At 37.9% G+C, this 17,097-nt stretch overlaps 1 protein-coding gene across 1 annotated transcript; it reads right to left on the reverse strand.

The window, feature by feature from the left end:
• Nucleotides 1-308: 308 nt before the first annotated feature.
• On the reverse strand, nt 309-13,795 carry LOC127631730 (A disintegrin and metalloproteinase with thrombospondin motifs 15-like). Its single transcript, XM_052109994.1, has 8 exons — nt 12,622-13,795; nt 10,668-10,800; nt 9,614-9,781; nt 9,048-9,331; nt 7,347-7,524; nt 7,078-7,253; nt 4,821-4,996; nt 309-3,218 (listed from the first exon to the last, which is right to left on the reverse strand). Exons 1-8 carry the CDS (start codon nt 13,576-13,578, stop codon nt 2,447-2,449), a joined length of 2,844 nt encoding a protein of 947 aa, XP_051965954.1. The 5' UTR covers nt 13,579-13,795; the 3' UTR covers nt 309-2,446.
• Nucleotides 13,796-17,097: the final 3,302 nt, after the last annotated feature.

A 17,097-nucleotide genomic window follows, 5' to 3' on the forward strand; every position in this document is an offset into this window, starting at 1 on the left:
GCTGCTATTGAGGTTGAGGTACGGGTAAGTTTAGGAGTAGGGTTAGGGTTGGGGTTAGGGGTTACAGTTAGGTTTAAGGGTTGGGGTTAGGTGTAAGATTAACAGTGGAACTACAAATAAAATTACATTTACAGAATATACATAATAAGTACATTGTATCAAATGCTTTAGCACATAGTTGTTAAAGACAACTAATATGAAAAGGGACCTGTTTTTCTCTTGTTAAGTGTTTGAACAGTAGCCCTAAAAACACATTACCTCACCTGTGGCTCAGCCTGATATGTGAAGCAAAGGAGATGGTTCAGCTCACTTAGTTTTATTGGTTTTTCTTCCCAGGAAAGACATAACAGTTGTATCAACAGAATTCCAATGTCACTGAATGCCATGGAAGCATCCATGGCACTTCATCTGGCCTTTGGTGAAGAGATTAGCAAGTGTGACGTGACAAAATGACTTGAGCCACTACACTTTTCAGCACAGTTTGAGGCTTTCCGTTAACATACACAGGACATGCGTACACATTTCCCCAGAGCCCAGTTGTGTGATGAGATGCCTCAAAACAATTTGTCATTTCTGTATTTATTTGTGCACAGTGATGAATGTATACATAGTATACGATGGATTTCAGTAGAAAACCTAAGTGCCTTTTTTTGTATTAATATCAAAAAATGAAATAAGGAAGCACCTTTCAGACAAATATGTGTAAACAGCAACAATCGATCTGTGTACATGGGTCATTTGTACAAGTTACAATAAATCTTCATATGTCTAGCAGAGAATAGATCATGTACACATACAATAAAACATTGTTAATTTTCTAGGAAAGATGGTGATTTTACAGCTATCAAGTTATTGTGGACATTGCAGACAGACAAGACAATATAGCCTTCTTTTTTCATGTTATTGAGGGGAATATTAAAGATTAAATGTGTACATCTGACTACTTTTTTTATCAAATGAAGGGGAAAACTATCACTAACACTTTTAGATGTGGCAAATAAATCACTTTCTGTAATAACAGGCCATGGCCTGCTTTTATTACATTTTGTGAAGCCTTTCTGTAAAATCATGTGCAGTATAGATGCCATATCATTAAGAATATCAAGACAACCAAGAATATTTCTTATGGAATACTTACATACTGTATGCAAATAGCTAAATTGATTAAATTGTATATTAACTATTTTTGTCCCTTTGTGTACAGCACAATGTCATCAAGCTTAATACTTCAGATTTATTATTAATATAAATTATTATTATTAACATAAATTTGTGTTTAGGATCTATCTTTTTTTTGTGTGACCCTTAGTTCTGCAAGTTGAGTCTTCGGTGATTTCGAACACTTTTAAAATCAGTTAGCTAGTTCAGCTATATTAATAGAGCATGGACCGAGTTGCCCTATTTTTTTGCATACAATATGTATCAGGTCAAATTGTTCATGTGTATTTAAACAATATCTGAATACTACAAACCCACATTTTTGCCACAATTCTGCTATCTTCACATCAGCAACAAATCACACGCAGAGTTGCCGTTGTAACTGTCTGTTTTTTGATGGATTGTAAAATGTTTAACCTGGTCTGGGTTATTTTGCTGCTCAATTGTCCTTTTCGAGGTAGGCAATACGGAACTGTACCTTTCAACATAACATACAATGGTAAAACAGTTTGCACCCTTTTAAACTCATCCGTTATCATGATTTTTTGACATTATATGAATTGCAAAGGTCAGGCACCTGAGGACACACACACATGCACATACACACACATATAGACACTCTACAAAAAGAGAGCCAACCTGGTCTCACAGCATCACGTTACTATACCTACATTTTTGCAAAATTATTTTTACATGGTTTGTTGTACGTGTCGCAGCAGTTTCCCGTTGAAATGAACACTAGAGGAGCTAAAACATCAATGACTTCAGTTTCTCACACTATTATTTGACATTGAAACACTTTTTCTTTAGTGCATGACTTCTTAGTCAATACATTTTAACATTTGCATTACACAATCAACTACATTTACAAGCTTTTTCTAATTCAATCAAGTTGCTCGTTAGTGTTATGCTTGCAATGCAAAGGACCGAGGTATGAGTTCAGAAGAGCTGAAAGTGTCGTAGAAGCACCACAAAATTATGTGGTTGCTTTAGCAACTGTCTCACATTTCACAAATCTCACATTTGCTTTTTAATACACTATTGTTGAGTTTTAAGGTTTAGGGTAGGGTTTTGTTGATTTAAAACTTGAAAGAGCATTAACCCTAAACACCTCATCTGTTTGGGAATACATTTATCTTGCTTTAAGTGCCACACAATGGACATTTCACCTACGAACTGCCGTGACACGTTTAATAAATCACTTTATGACATTTTACAAAAAAAAAATATTTTCATGAGATCAGGCTGAAGAGATCACTTCTTTTACTCCAAAAGTCTAAAATAGTCACTAGCAAGGCTTAACAGTGCAAAAGTCCAGTTCTTGTGGCTTTATTTTGCTCGAGCAGTGATCTCTGGGTAAAAGCAGCCCTGTCTGAGTTATGCAGCGCAGTGGACGTCTCTTAAAGCCTTTCCCACAGGTTTTAGAGCATGTGGACCATTCACCGGTGTTCCACATAGGGCAGGGGTCACCACACACCCGCATGGGACTGGGCTTTTGGGTGCTGTCACAGTGTGTGGCTGTTTGTCCATCTGAGTCCAAACACTGTATTAGTCTGCTCTGGACTCCATTGCCACAGGTAACAGAGCACTTATCCCAGTCCGCCACTAACCATTTATAAGAAGTTGTCTGATAGTCTGGCTTCTTTAGTTCCACTTTTTTGCCATTCTCCAGCACACTGTTCTGTGCATGGTCTCTGTCCTCCTTCTTTGAGATCTTGTCCTCCTTATACCCCACAGTCAGGTAGAAGGTGTACCGCACACGAGGAGGTGTCATTTTACCCACCGACAACAATTCCACTGTTAGGGACTCTTTAAGAGGTCTGGAAGCATGCAGAATCTCCACAGATGTGCCGGTTCCACTGTAGCGTAGCAGACTTCCCTTGACAATAATGTCTTTTTCTACAGCTGATACCACAAAATTTCCATTTAGGAGATACTTGCCATGGATGTTCTTTACTGCTAAATAATTGTCATCGTTGACCAAACCACGGTAACCACGCTGCCTTACGTCCACGTTTGCGGCCCCAACAGGTAGAGTCACCACAAAGTTATACCCATGTCTAAAAAAATAAGATCAGAATATTGCCTCAAGTGATGTTAACCCTTTAGGCAAGTGGTTCTCAACTGGTGGGACTGTTGCTGTTTAAACACAGTGAGTTGCATTTTATTATTTGCATTTAGCAGTGTAGTTTGAATGATTTAAAAACGAATAGGCTTTTTAACTTTTAAAATGGAGGAAAAAATGCTTACCATATCTTTTGGTATTAATGCCATAGTGTGCTTCAAATCAATGCATATCTTGGCGCAAATTGATCTGCCACTTAATAGGATAGCTAAAACTGATTCAACATTTGGCCCAATGTTTCTTCTATGTTTTAGACTGGTAAATCACACTTCTGCTGTTCTTTATATTTAAACAAAATTTTAAATATTGTGACACCAGCACCAAATTAAATTTATTTTACAAGGGTCTTTACACACAGGACATGTATTCACCTCCATCTGCACTGCTTTTTGATTGTTTTTCTATGTAAAAATGGGTTAGATGCACGTGTTTGACCTTTGCATCTTTTTTAGCATCTTTGCAGGTGTGTTGCTTTTTTGGACAGCTGTATCAGGTTATAAGGATAGTTCACTTAAAAATTAAAATTCTCTTATAATTTACTCACACCCTCATGCCATCCCAGATGTGAATGACTTTCTTTCTTCTGCAGAACACAAATGCCGATTTTTACAAGAATATCTCAGCTCTGTTGGTCCATACAATCCAAGTGAATGGTGACCAGAACTCAGAAGGTCCAAAAATGGCATAAAAGAGGCATACAAGTAATCCATAAGACTCAAGTGGTTAAATCTATATCTTTTGAAGCTGGTGGTTTCTGGTGGTGGTGTAGTGGTCTAAACCACATAACTGGTAAACTGGTAATCAGCCACCCACAGCCACCACCATTGTGTCCTTGAGCAAGGCACTTAACTCCAGGTTGCTACGGGGAGATTGTCCCTATAATAAGTGCTCTGTAAGTCGCTTTGGATAAAAGCATCTGCCAAATGCATAAAATGTAAATGTTTTGAAGCAATATGATAGGTATGTTGGAGAAACAGATCAATATTTAAGTCCTTGTTACTTTCAATCTGCACCTTTAACCAACCCAACCAGTAGGGGGCTGAATGTGCAAGTCACTGCCGCACCAGAAGGTGAAAGTGAAAGTATAGATTTACATATGGATTACTTTAATGCTGCCTTTGGGGGCTTCAAGGTTCTGGTCATCATTCACTTGCATTGTGAAGGCCAACAGAGCAGAAATATTCTTTTAAAAATCATACACATCTGGGTGATTAAATGATGAGAGATTTTTCATTTTTGGGTGAACTATCCCTATAAAAAGAATGTCAACTTTAAAAAATTTGACATTTACAAAATGTGTTGTATACTGCCATGAACTCCACAGGCCCAGCAATGTGAAAAAATTATAATATGGCAATAGATTTAAGAAATTTGATGGTCCTTTAAGAATATATTATTGTGCTAAAAAAAATTATTTGGTGCAATTCGGGTCATCACTTTAATGTAAAATTTGGTTCCTGAAATGAAACCAGTTGAGAACCACTGCTTTAGACTCTTTATGACACTGCTAAAACATTCAAAAGGACAAAGGACTTACATGGGTTTTGAAAACATTCCAGAGACTTTCTTGCAGTTCTTGTTATCTCCGCCACAAATACCACACTTGTCAAACTTCATGTTGGATCTCAGCTTGCCATCACAGCCAGCCTTGATGCACCTTCCTTGAACACAAACTGCTGAGGTATCGGGGGAACAAGGTGTTCCATCCACCACCTGTCACAAAGAAAATAACATTTACTTTCACTACTTGCACTATGCAAATATACACTGGCTTTTTAAGTGTGGTATCTTAAAGTACATAAAGATGTGAATTAATGCAATAACGAGGGGCAGCATTAAATCAGTGTCTTATATCTGTGTCCTATTCACTAATACCCTACAATCCAACTTAACTAGGCACTAAATGAGCAGAAATAGCATTGCACATTTAAATTAAGTTAAGCACTTAATTCAAACATGCCTTCTTTTATGTAAATGAGCCTATTATTAAATATTATTAAATAGACAACCACACCTGGAGTTGCGAGTTCAAATCCAGGGCATGCTGAGTGACTCCAGCCAGGTCTCCTAAGCAACCAAATTGGCTCAGTTACTAGGGAGGGTAGAGTCACATGGGGTAACCTCCTCGTGGTCGCTACAATGTGGTTCGCTCTCAGTGGGGCGCATTGTGAGAATAGAGTGAAGCCTACACACACATGCTGTCTCCACAGTAAGGCACTTAACAAGCCATATGATAAGATGCACGGATTGACAGTCTCAGATGCAGAGACAACTGAGATTCGTCCTCCGCCACCCGGATTGAGTCACTATGCCACCACGAGGACTTAGAGCACATTGGGAATTGGGCATTCCAAATTGAAAAAAAAAACTGCTATTTGCCTGCAGAAAAAAAAATACTTTGCACTATTAAAGGGATAGTTCACACCAAAATGAAAATTCTCTCATCATTTACACAATTTACCCTCATGCCATCCCAGATGTGAATGACTTTCTTTCTTCTGCTGAACATAAACTTCTTCTGCTCTGCTGGTACATTCAATGCAAGTCAACAGGGTCCAAAACTTTGAAGCTCCAAAAATTACATAAAGTCAGCCTGAAAGTAATCCATACGACTCCAGTGGTTAAATCCATGTATTCAGAAGCGACATGATGGGTGTGGGTGAGAAACAGATCAATATTAAGTACTTTTTTACTATAAATTATTCTCCCTGCCCAGTAGGTGGTGATATGCAAGAAGAATGTAAACTGGCAAAAACAAGGGTTAGGGTTAGAAACTCTTAGAAGAGATGAGTGGTTAAAAAGGGCTGTTTGAAAGATTTATAGTAAAAAAGGACTTAATATTGATCTGTTTCTCACCACACCCATCATAGTCATATAGATTACTTTTATGCTGACGTAATATGCTCTTAATCAAAGTTCTGTTGACTTGAATTGCATGGACCTACAAAGTTGAGATATTCTTCTAAAAACCTTTGTTTGTGTTCTGCAGAAGAAAGAAAGCCATACACATCTGGAATGGCATGAGGATGACTAAAAGAGGGGAGAACTCTCATTTTTGGGTGAACTATTTCTTAACGTCTGCGGAATGCAGGTGGTAAACAACATTTTATTAAAAAGACACATTTTCTATTGATCATGGCAGTTGTAGTTCATCAAATATTTATCAACCAATAGAAAAGAACAATATAACTGGGGATATATCGAGATGTGTGCTGTACTGTAGTCCAGTGCATTGTCTAAATTTTAAAGAACTGATTCAGGTTTTGCAACCATCACAACTTAGCACTCAGAACCTTCCGGAAAAGTTCGGGAATTGCTCTGGGCAAATTATGTTTAGCATAATTTCTTTAGTGAATCGGGTACTAAACAACACAGGCAGTGCTTGTAAATAAGCAGCTCTATTTGCAGCTTCAAATCATTCTTTGTGAATTCCCCCTGTACTACCGAGGCAGAGTAAAGGGAAAACAGAAATGGAGAGGCTCGCCTGTTTCTAGTTTTAAAAGGTTTAATAAAATGAGATGTGTAACCATTGTAAACTGAAACACTGCAGCTCTATTCGTTACTAATACTGTGAGTGTTGCTCCGTTTCCATCACAGAGTCAACGTGACCTGCACTCCTTCACTCCACACGGCCATATCTGAGAGATAAGCGGCCACCATTTTTACACGTCTATTCTTTTCTCTGCAAAAGGGATGTTATTACTTCTCCTGAGCAAATGAACCACTAAAGTTAAAAGAACTTAGAACTCTGAGAATGTTGAGCAATGTTTATACAGAAATATCAATTTACTTACCTTTTGTGAGAGGACATAGAAGTATCCAGTGCCGTTGGCTCGGCAGATAAGCTTGCATCTGTCCTTAACAGAGATTCCAGAGTATTTAGGAACCCATACCACAGAGGGGCTAAGTCTGTTCGTGTTGAGATTGAAGCCATTGAATACCTCACACTGCTCCTCTCGAAAGCTCTTTCCTGCCAATGAATCAATGAAACAATCAATATCAAAATGGAATATTGACTAAACCATGTTATTACACATGACATAAATAAATAGAGACAGTTTACCTGACTCTTTACAGGGCTTCAAGTTGCAGGAGCGATGCTTCACTCGCAATCCTTGGCAGTATTTGCCTCCATTTGCCGGGATAGGGTTGTTACAATCTCTCTTAGCCAGCTGTACTCCTCCCCCACATGTACGGGAACATGGACCATACAGACCCCACCGACCCCAATGGCCATCTACCTGCAAAAACAGTCCACATTGCTCAGAAACAATGACATCCCTGCTGAAAAGACAAATTTAGCTGGTGATCTGGATGCTAACCTACAGCATAGGATACTGGTGTATTGGTGTCCCAACAAAGCTGCTTAACTAACTTAACCAGGAAGTCAAACAGCCTCTCTAGACAGACCATGCTGGTTGACCAGCTTCACTAACTAAAAGTACTTTTCCACCATCTGTCTGGTTCTGAGCATGGTGCCTAATGGTTACAGTAGCATTTCCACTTCAGTTTGCATGGTTTGATATGATTTGATTAAAGCACAATGCTGGCCATTTGTTCATGAGAACCGTTTGTCCCAATGGTGGAAAAGTGCCTTAAAGGGATAGTTCACCTCAAAATGAAAATTCTCTCATTATTTACAGTACTCACCATCATGATAACCCAGGTGTGTATGACTTTATTTCTTCACCAGAACAGATTTGAAGAAAAATAGAAAAATATCTCAGCTCAGTAGGTCCTTAAAATGCAAGTGAATGGAGATTTCTCTTTTGAGTCCCAGACAGTCAGCATAAACACCATCCATACAACACCAGCTGATAAATTAATGTTTTTTTAAAGCAACACGATTGCATTTGGTGTGAAAAATTAAAGATTGAAGTACTTTTTTAACCCTAAATCTTGCTTCTGGTGAGCAGCGGTACACCCGTGTGACGTAATCGCATTGGAATTTGAAACACATGAGAAGTGAAACACGTGTGAAGTGACACACGTGCGTCACAGCCGGAAGAGCAGCATCAGAAGTATGAATGCTATACAGTAGCTTGGTTGGTTTTGGATTAGATCTGTATTTATCTGTTTATTTACTCACAATGGTGCATTTGTGTGCTCATCCTGGATGTCTCAACCAAGTGGAAAACATGAGATTACATCTGAATCCATAGCAATGTGAATATGTTACTCAAGAGACCACTTGGACACCACCGTGAAGTGTTGATTTATAGTTAAAAAGTAATTAAATACTGATGTTTTTTCACACCAAAAGCAATCGTTTAGAAGACATTAATTTAACAGCTGTTGTCATATGGATGACGTTTATACTGACTGTCTGTAATTTTTGGAGCTTCAAAAGAGAAATCTCCATTCAGTTTTAAGGACCTACAGAGCTGAGATATTTTTCTATTTTTCTTCAAATGTGTTCTGGTGAAGAAAGAAGGTCATACACACCTGGGATATCATGAGGACGAGTAAATAGTGACATTTTTGGGTGAACTACCCCTTTAAGTTTGCTGGTGAGTAGTATAGCTCTGCAACTAACATATGTTATTTTTGTTGGCTAAAATGATCTGCCATTTTAGTCAGAGTCAAATTTATCAAAATGAATAAATTTGACGTTTTTGCCAAAAGATTATGACTAAAATTAAAATCTGTGTAAACATTTATATAACTGGCATGTTAATAAACAACACAATACAAGCGCATCTATCTGCAGTCAGACATAGTTGCTATGGAAAGAGATAAATTCTATAGTACCGGGATCACTCACCTTGACTTCAGTGGCATTTTGCTTATCAGTACAAATCCCTCGGTAGCACAGCTTGTTGGTGCCACAGTTAGTACCATCGGCCCAAGGAAAGTGGCGAGTCTGGCACACCAGCTGTCCTTTGGCTTTCCCTGTGCACCACAGTTTGGAGCAGGCCTGCATGTAAGGACAGGGCTTAGAGCCTACACCGAAGGCCAGCTCGCATTGACGACTGATTGAGTAGTTGACGCCTGGAGGGTCTTCTGGTAAAGCTAACAGCTTTTGGGGCTGATCCAGCAAACATTCACCTAGAAAAATACAAAAAGGAAAATTAGATACAAACATCTTTCTATTAAATATGAAGAATTTGTAAACATTCGATAACAATATCAAATCATCATCACAAGGGATTACAAACTCCTAACCAGTCACTGATTTAATTATTTCATGTATGCCTTTAACATCAAGACTACTTGACTTAGGACTTATGTTGAATGTGTCGTAGCATTTGAGAAGCATTGCCAATGTAACTGTGGATGTCTTATATAATCATGTGTGACAGGTTATTACAACAGAGAAGCCAAACTTACCATGCCCAGCATCAAGGAAGTCAGTGATGATGGCAGCACTACAGATGGACCAGGGACTTTGGTGGTCAATCTGGATCAGTGTGGGGGACATCATATGGTTGTTCTTTAACTTTCCAAATACCTCTTCACAAGCCTTAACATTGTCATGTGGCATACTGAAGACATGTCCTGGACAGGAGAAATAGCCAATCAAAGCCTTGTCAGTCTTTATCTGTTTTCAATTTTGGTCTGTCTCTCCGTCTGTCAATCCATCCTTCTGTCTGTCTGTCTACAGTATCTATCTATCTATCTATCTATCTATCTATCTATCTATCTATCTATCTATCTATCTATCTAGTCTGTCTGTCTGTCTGTCTGTCTGTCTGTCTGTCTGTCTGTCTGTCTGTCTGTCTGTCTGTCTGTCTGTCTGTCTGTCTGTCTGTCTGTCTGTCCAACCGTCCGTCAGGTCCCTTTTGGCAAGGTGTAAGATGGTTTCAGATGAGTGACTAACACACAAACATGTCTAAGGATTGAATTGGTCTGTACACACTATTTAAGGTTAGTACTGATGGGATCACCCCAGCAAATGCTGTTCTTTCAACGTCTGAAAATGTTTTCCCATCTGTCTTTTGTTAAAACCTTGTTTTCACTGGGTTCAAGAGATGAGGATAACTCTTGATTGTAGTTGTCATTGTTTTAGTGATTACTGTAATAATAATGCCTTGATAGGAATTTTCTCCTGGAACTGCTGACACTTACTGCAGGCTGAACAAAAGTCATGTTTGAAGATCAAAGAATCAAAGAAAGAATTTCAGGAGTAAGAAGCCTTTGTCAAAATTCCATCATGGTAAAGGATTCAACCTAATTACTCCACAATAAGAGTTTTAGAGTGGGCACTGGCCAGAGAACTCAGAACCATGAGGTGAACCATGTTCAGGAATCTTCAGTTCACCTTTTACTTGGCTCAACTACAATTGCAGGCATATATATAACCCTCTTATTCAAAGCAACCATTGTTTAAGATGGTTTTGATAGTCTCTAATGAAAAGTCTTGGAAGCCAAACAGAGTTCTTACCTAGTTCGTGTGCAGTTGTGAAGGCTGATGGGAGGCCATCATCTTCAATTACTGAACAGCTCCTTTTAGGATCACACATGGTGCCTACATCAGCCATACCAAGAGTGTCGCAAGTAGTGGCCCCACACAGGTCCTGTAAGAGACAATGATTATGGTATGAAACCAGTGATGATCTGAAAACATTTAAAACAATGTGACATAACAAGCATCAAATGATTCTGGAATAGTTAATCACTTCTTTTAAGAATTCAATGATGCCAGAGTGACATTAGCTAACTTTATTCCAGCCTGTGTAATCACAACATTACAGTAATCTCCAGACTGACTCATTGTACTTTTCTCAGTGATTAGATATGATTCAAAGTGTGTGTGTCTGGACCGTCTTTTACCAATCTGTCAGATTGGAGTATAAGCTTAATCCACATAATGAAAAGCACAGGGCTGCACGGATCAGCAAGGGTGGTCAAAAATGCCTGTAAACAGCTGTAGTTACGACATAGTTCAGTGGACAGATGGAACTATAGAACGAGAACATCACAGTGCAGCCACCTGGTGCCCTTAGGGATAACATTTGGGAAGAGTGAATACATTGCATTGCATTTCTTTTTACTTAAATGGTTAAACTTTCTCATACAGTCATACATTTGAGGAACAGTGACATTTTAGAGAAATTGTGCATGAGAATTACACATTTTTATATATATTTTCCTGAAAATATTAATCAGCAAAAACTTTCTCAAAAAATAAATAAATAATATATATATATATATATATATATATATATATATATATATATATATATATATATATATACACTGAAAAGGGTTGTTATCCCATAAATGAAAATTCTCTCATAATTTACTCACCTTCGTGTCATGCCATTCCAGATGTGAATGACTTTCTTCTAAAATGGGCTTAAATATTGATCTGTCACTCAACCACATCTATATAATTTCAGAAGACATGGATTTAACCACTGGAGTAATATGGATTGCTTTCTGCTGCTTTTATGTGTTTTTTGAAACTTCAAATTTCTGGCCAACACTCACTTGCATTGAATGGACCAACCAAGCTGAAGTATTCTCCTAAAAATCTTTGTGTTCTGCAGATCAAGAAAGTCATAGACATCTGGGGTGGCATGAGGATGAGTAAATGATGAGTTAATTTTCATTTTTGGGTGAACTATCCCTTTACATTAAAAGTTGTGCTCCATGTGGTAACAATTGGGTATTATTCAAGTAAAAATATTATTTAACATAACACATTAGGTTACACCAACAAATCTATTTTCAAGGGATAAATAATAACAACTTGAGGTTTCCACCTTAAACAGTGTGGCTTATATTATTTATGTAAGAAATAAAAGCACGAGTTTAATGTAGTTAATATGACAGGTGCCATTGCACTGCAGATACCATTCTGATGACGGCTGACTTGGATCACCCGTGTGCTCGAGTCAGAATTACTTTCCGTGTTTTGGCAGGAACACGTAGCGTGTCCGCTCAACTTTCGTGTGATGTAATGGTACACTTATAAGTTTACATTGGCATCAAAGTGTAATGAAGCAAATTACATTTTCATTTAGAGGCACTCCCTTGCCATTTTTTTTTATTTTTATATTTTTACTATTTTCTATCTTGGTGTATCATGTTAGTTAGCAAAATCTCTGTTTTGCTGAGAAAATGCGCAATTGCGCACCAAACACCCCACATACGACAATAACACTTTAAAAGTAGTGACATGCAATTGCTATCTTAAGGGGCTATGTCTACCTGATCTAACCCTTAAAATGTGTTTTGTTTGTGTGTCCTGATGTATTAAGGTTGATTCATTCATATTACAGTCAATAATTTTTTTGACTTAAATACACCAGTTAAATTAGATGTTGGCACATAAAACACAACCCCCAATGTAAGAAGAGACTAATTTCGGATATGTGAACATCCCTTCTTACCTGTTTTGTAAACAAAATAGCTGTGTCCCAGTACTCTGGATGTTTGTCATTGTTCTTATTGAGCTTCTTCTGCCAGGTGCAGAAATTGCGCAGGGTTAGCGCCGCGTTACTGGATACTTTAGGTCCTTTCTCAGCCTCATTAATCACCAGAAACTTCACAACCACTATACTGATGGAGTTCAAGATACTGGGGTGTTTGTACAGCTTTGCAGTGACAGACATAAGGGTCAAAAGATAATGCTTGAGGTCGTCACCGTGGAATTTCGCCATAGACTCATCGGCAACAACCAGGACCTCAACGTATCTTGGTATAGAGGCGAATCTTTTCGATCTGCTTATGCTTTTCAACAAAGTTTCTGTCAAGTTCCTTTTATGTCCCTTTAATTGTCTGTACTTTTCTAATGACCCCACAACGTCCTGGTTTGAACCAGATGCAACTTCGCACCGAGAGGTTGACTTTACAGTGAATGGACTGTGAATGTGTCTTGTCCTGCGGATGATGTGCGTTTTTTCAGCATCGTCTGAAGTCAGTCCTTGAGTTTCATTGCTCGACCTGCGTTCGAGAAGGTATTCCATCCCATTGTAAGAAAACGCTCCTCGGACACCTCGACAGAGACTGAGGGCTGCGTATGAATTCGTGTCTGTGTTAACATCACCGGAGTAAAAGCACCGTCTAAAATCAGAGCCTAAAGACGAGGTGTCATACTGAAATATGCCATCAGGAGCAAGAAAACTGGAGTCAGGCAGAAGATTAAGATAAAATTCCTGATTAAATGCGCGTAATCTGTAAACAACATGTTCTTTGCTCAGTTTGTCACTCATTTTGATGAGGTGACTTGGGAAATGTTCATTGTCAAGTAGCACAGGTTTACAAAAGTCACTTTCCACACAGAGGTATGTTTTCGTTAAAAACAGCATTTGTAAGAGAGCAAAGCAAAACACGTGGAAAACCGACATCGTTGTTGGTGGTGATTAAATATCCCTCAAAGTGTCACTCACACCGTGATGCTCTCGATCACGGTCCTGTAAATCCGTCATGAGAATTAAGGATCGCCACAATAGTCCATCACCATGCTATTTGATGCTGTGAAAACGCTCCGTTTTATTCTTCATGTATGCGTCATGTGTAAACATTGCAGATTGTAATGAGAGTTCTGAGCAGGTTCAGATGAGAGCTCATGGTTCATGTTCATGAACACCGCAGTCACTTCTGGCTCTCTAAATACGAGCATCACTAACCCACGCGCGCGCGCTTCAGAGGTTTCCTCCCACTCTTTAGAAATGTGCATGTATCTTTTGCAGAGAAGCAAGGGTAGTAATAACTACCATAGTACTTTACCCAACATCCGTTTGTCACTTTAGACTGCAAAATATCCCTGATCCATGAGATCATTGCGTACAATGTCTAAAGATGGATTTTTAGGTAATTTTATGTAGTCCTAATATTTGATGTTATTTTTAATGTTGCAAATTTATGTAGCTAATGAGAATTCCTGAAATGAACAGATTTACAGCATTTTGAGACAAAATGCATATTTGTCTTTTTCAATTGATAAAGTTGATTACATTAAAGGTTTTTAAATAAATGTCCACTAAGTGAAAGGACAGTATTTGGGGTAACAAGCCCCCCCAATTGCTAATTATGATAAATTTAATGGGGGCTATTTGCCCCCATTAAACACATTGTTTTTCGTAAGTGGGAGGAATAGATTTGTTATGAAAAATATTTAAAGTGGGCTCACAGTGACTGATCTAACTACAATGGAGATTAATTTGTTTATAGAATACTTGAGATGTTATATAAGTATAAATGGGATTGAAATTAACAGCTAATGGTGCACACATTCCTGAAGTGGATATTTCGAATAAGCTTAATTTGTCTCAAAAGTATCTGCCTATGTTGAAAAATGACTTCATATTTGTTCTTTCCTCAAATACTCATGGTCATTCCTGCGAAAAGGTTCATTTCCAAGAATCGTTAAAAAAAGACTCATGGACTCATGTGATGTGAGTCATCATATAGAAATAAAATAAGAAGGGTATGATATTCTGTAAGAATTATAACACGGATAAACAAAGCAATGCTAAAGTGCATTGCACAACTAACGTTGTGAAACAAATACACCTTTAATACAATGTTAATAAAAAATTATTAATTATTTATTTCATTAAATAAAATTATTCATTAATTATTCATTAATTACCACAATAATAATATTATTATTATTATTTAGAAGAGCTAAAACTTAAAGCACATTGTGTGTATACTATATTTATATGACTGACATGTGTGGACAGCACACCTAAGTGTTTCACTCATCATTACACTTGTGTACATGATGAAATGGCAATAAAGTGATTTGATATGAAATAGTGCATTTTTTGTGTGTTTTTTGTAAGAAACCACAGGGGCTGTCCTAGGGTCAATGCATATTTGGGGCCAATTAGCTCTGACCTCTGTGGATACGCATGGGACCATCCTTTCATGAAAAATTGGGATATGATATATTTTTTATAAAAAAATGAAATGTTACATCAGTGAGGATTCATTTAAATAAAGTACATATTAAATCTTTTTTTTAAAAAGGCCTCACTATGTTGTCTCAGCCTCAGATACGCTCAAGCATCAGAAGTTGCATGCTTTTAACACTACATACATTAACACATGATTTAAAAAAATGCTCAAGGGGGATTCTCGAAAACAATGAGGACATTACTAAAAACATTTGGGTCTTAAGCCCTGCAAGACCACCTCTAGCACTGCCCATGCTATGGAATAATAATGACCTATACAGAGTTCTAAAATATTGCAATTTTCCTGACCCTGTCCAGCTGTTCTTCTTATCCATGCTTCCACAGTCTTGGAAGTTGTGACCAAACTCATTTGTCACCACACTTTTTACAAGCATACTGTTCATATTCTGCTCATTTCCGCATTCCCTTTAATGGTGCTTTCTTGCCTGCTCCCTTACTCGGTTGTCTATATATAACTCTGAACACCTCTAACGTTGGCGATGCAGCTAACCAGACAGTTGACAAGGCAGGTAATGTGTCATGTGTCAACAATATATCAAGCACCAGGATGGACCCAAAAATATATTTTGGCCCAAATGTAAAAAAAAAATTAAACTACATGTACATGTTCTAATTTGATCGTATCACTCCTGTTTTTGTATCTGTAAATATAAGGTGTTTAAAAAGCTCTTTGGCTTAAACATTTGTTTTTGTGACATATATTCTAGAAGATGTGCATGGAGTTGTTAATAATGCTCTTGATGATTTACCTGACATCACTCAACAGATTGAATGCCAAGTTTTCATGATCATTTCAGAGCTTTCATCATCATAAAGAGTGATATATCAGAAACAGGAGAAGCATCTGGAAAGAATACTTCTAATCCTCAGGACAAACAAACCTGTACAACAAGGGGTTACATTTTATTTATCAACAACTGACAAAGTTATAGATTTAGTTTACAAGTTTAGTCACATTAACTCCTACACTGATCTAGATTCCTCTGTTTGCTCTGATGATGCATTTCCTTTTGTAGTTGCACATATGCAGTGCCTGGTTGTTGAAATTTTGTCAAACCTAACAGACTCAATCGATATCAATAAGATTTATATTTGATTTATCCATAATTTGCATACATGCAGAGTAATTTCTTTATTTTTAAAGTAAATTAGTTAGGACCTTACAACCGAAAGGAGGAACACAAATATTGAAAATATTCCTTGATTGCAGGCAAAGAAACCAACTAATTGATGTCATTGTCTTCCAGAGTGATCTCTTAAAGAACAATCTGATCTGGACAGGGTTGAGTAAAGGAATTAATTCATTTAACCACCAACCAGTGCTGTGAAGGCTACAGTGACTGAAGGCTATAGCTCCACACACTCTTGGTTTGACAATGAGCTCCAAGTACATGGTATGTCACACAATATGTGCAAGTGAATAGTGTGTGTTTGTGTATTGGTGAGAAAATAAAATCAGGATGTATGCATGACCAAGAAGCTTCAGGCCCTGCTGGATTGTGTACTGCTGCTACTGTATGCTGTACCAGCATCCTTCATATTGTCCTTCAGTCTTGTCAGCTGCTCCTGCCTCCTGTGTTCCACACATGCAGTGGTGACAGGGCCTTGCAAGCTGTTTAGAAGCAGCACATTCAGTGGATGACTGTCCATGATGACACCAGCTGACTGTGAACTGCTGCATGCTTGTCAGATGACCAACATGTAGAGCATTACAGCTAGACTGCCCTTGCATACAATGAAACAACAGTAACAACTGATAGTGATGCTACGGAGGATCATCTCTGGAACAGGTCCATCACTTTGCTGCTGCACATCTTTCTTGATGTTGCTCCTCATGCAGACCTGCATGTCATATAAATCCTTTATATTCTTGCTCTTATGGAGTTTAATTTATGATGTACAGTATACCAATGGGACCCTCTCTCTTTTGTGTGTCGTTTT

This window comes from Xyrauchen texanus, chromosome 38, assembly GCF_025860055.1.
Source record: "Xyrauchen texanus isolate HMW12.3.18 chromosome 38, RBS_HiC_50CHRs, whole genome shotgun sequence".
In the NCBI taxonomy this organism is placed as follows: domain Eukaryota; kingdom Metazoa; phylum Chordata; class Actinopteri; order Cypriniformes; family Catostomidae; genus Xyrauchen; species Xyrauchen texanus.

Bases quoted from the DNA above. Each gene is read 5' to 3' on its own strand.
- LOC127631730 (XM_052109994.1), bottom strand. From the start codon at position 13,578: ATGTCGGTTTTCCACGTGTTTTGCTTTGCTCTCTTACAAATGCTGTTT. The intron at 7,254-7,346 runs GTAAACTGTCTC...ATTCATTGGCAG, and splicing joins GAAGCCCTGTAAAGAGTCAG to GAAAGAGCTTTCGAGAGGAG. The intron at 4,997-7,077 runs GTAAGTAAATTG...TCTTTGTGACAG, and splicing joins TCTATGTCCTCTCACAAAAG to GTGGTGGATGGAACACCTTG.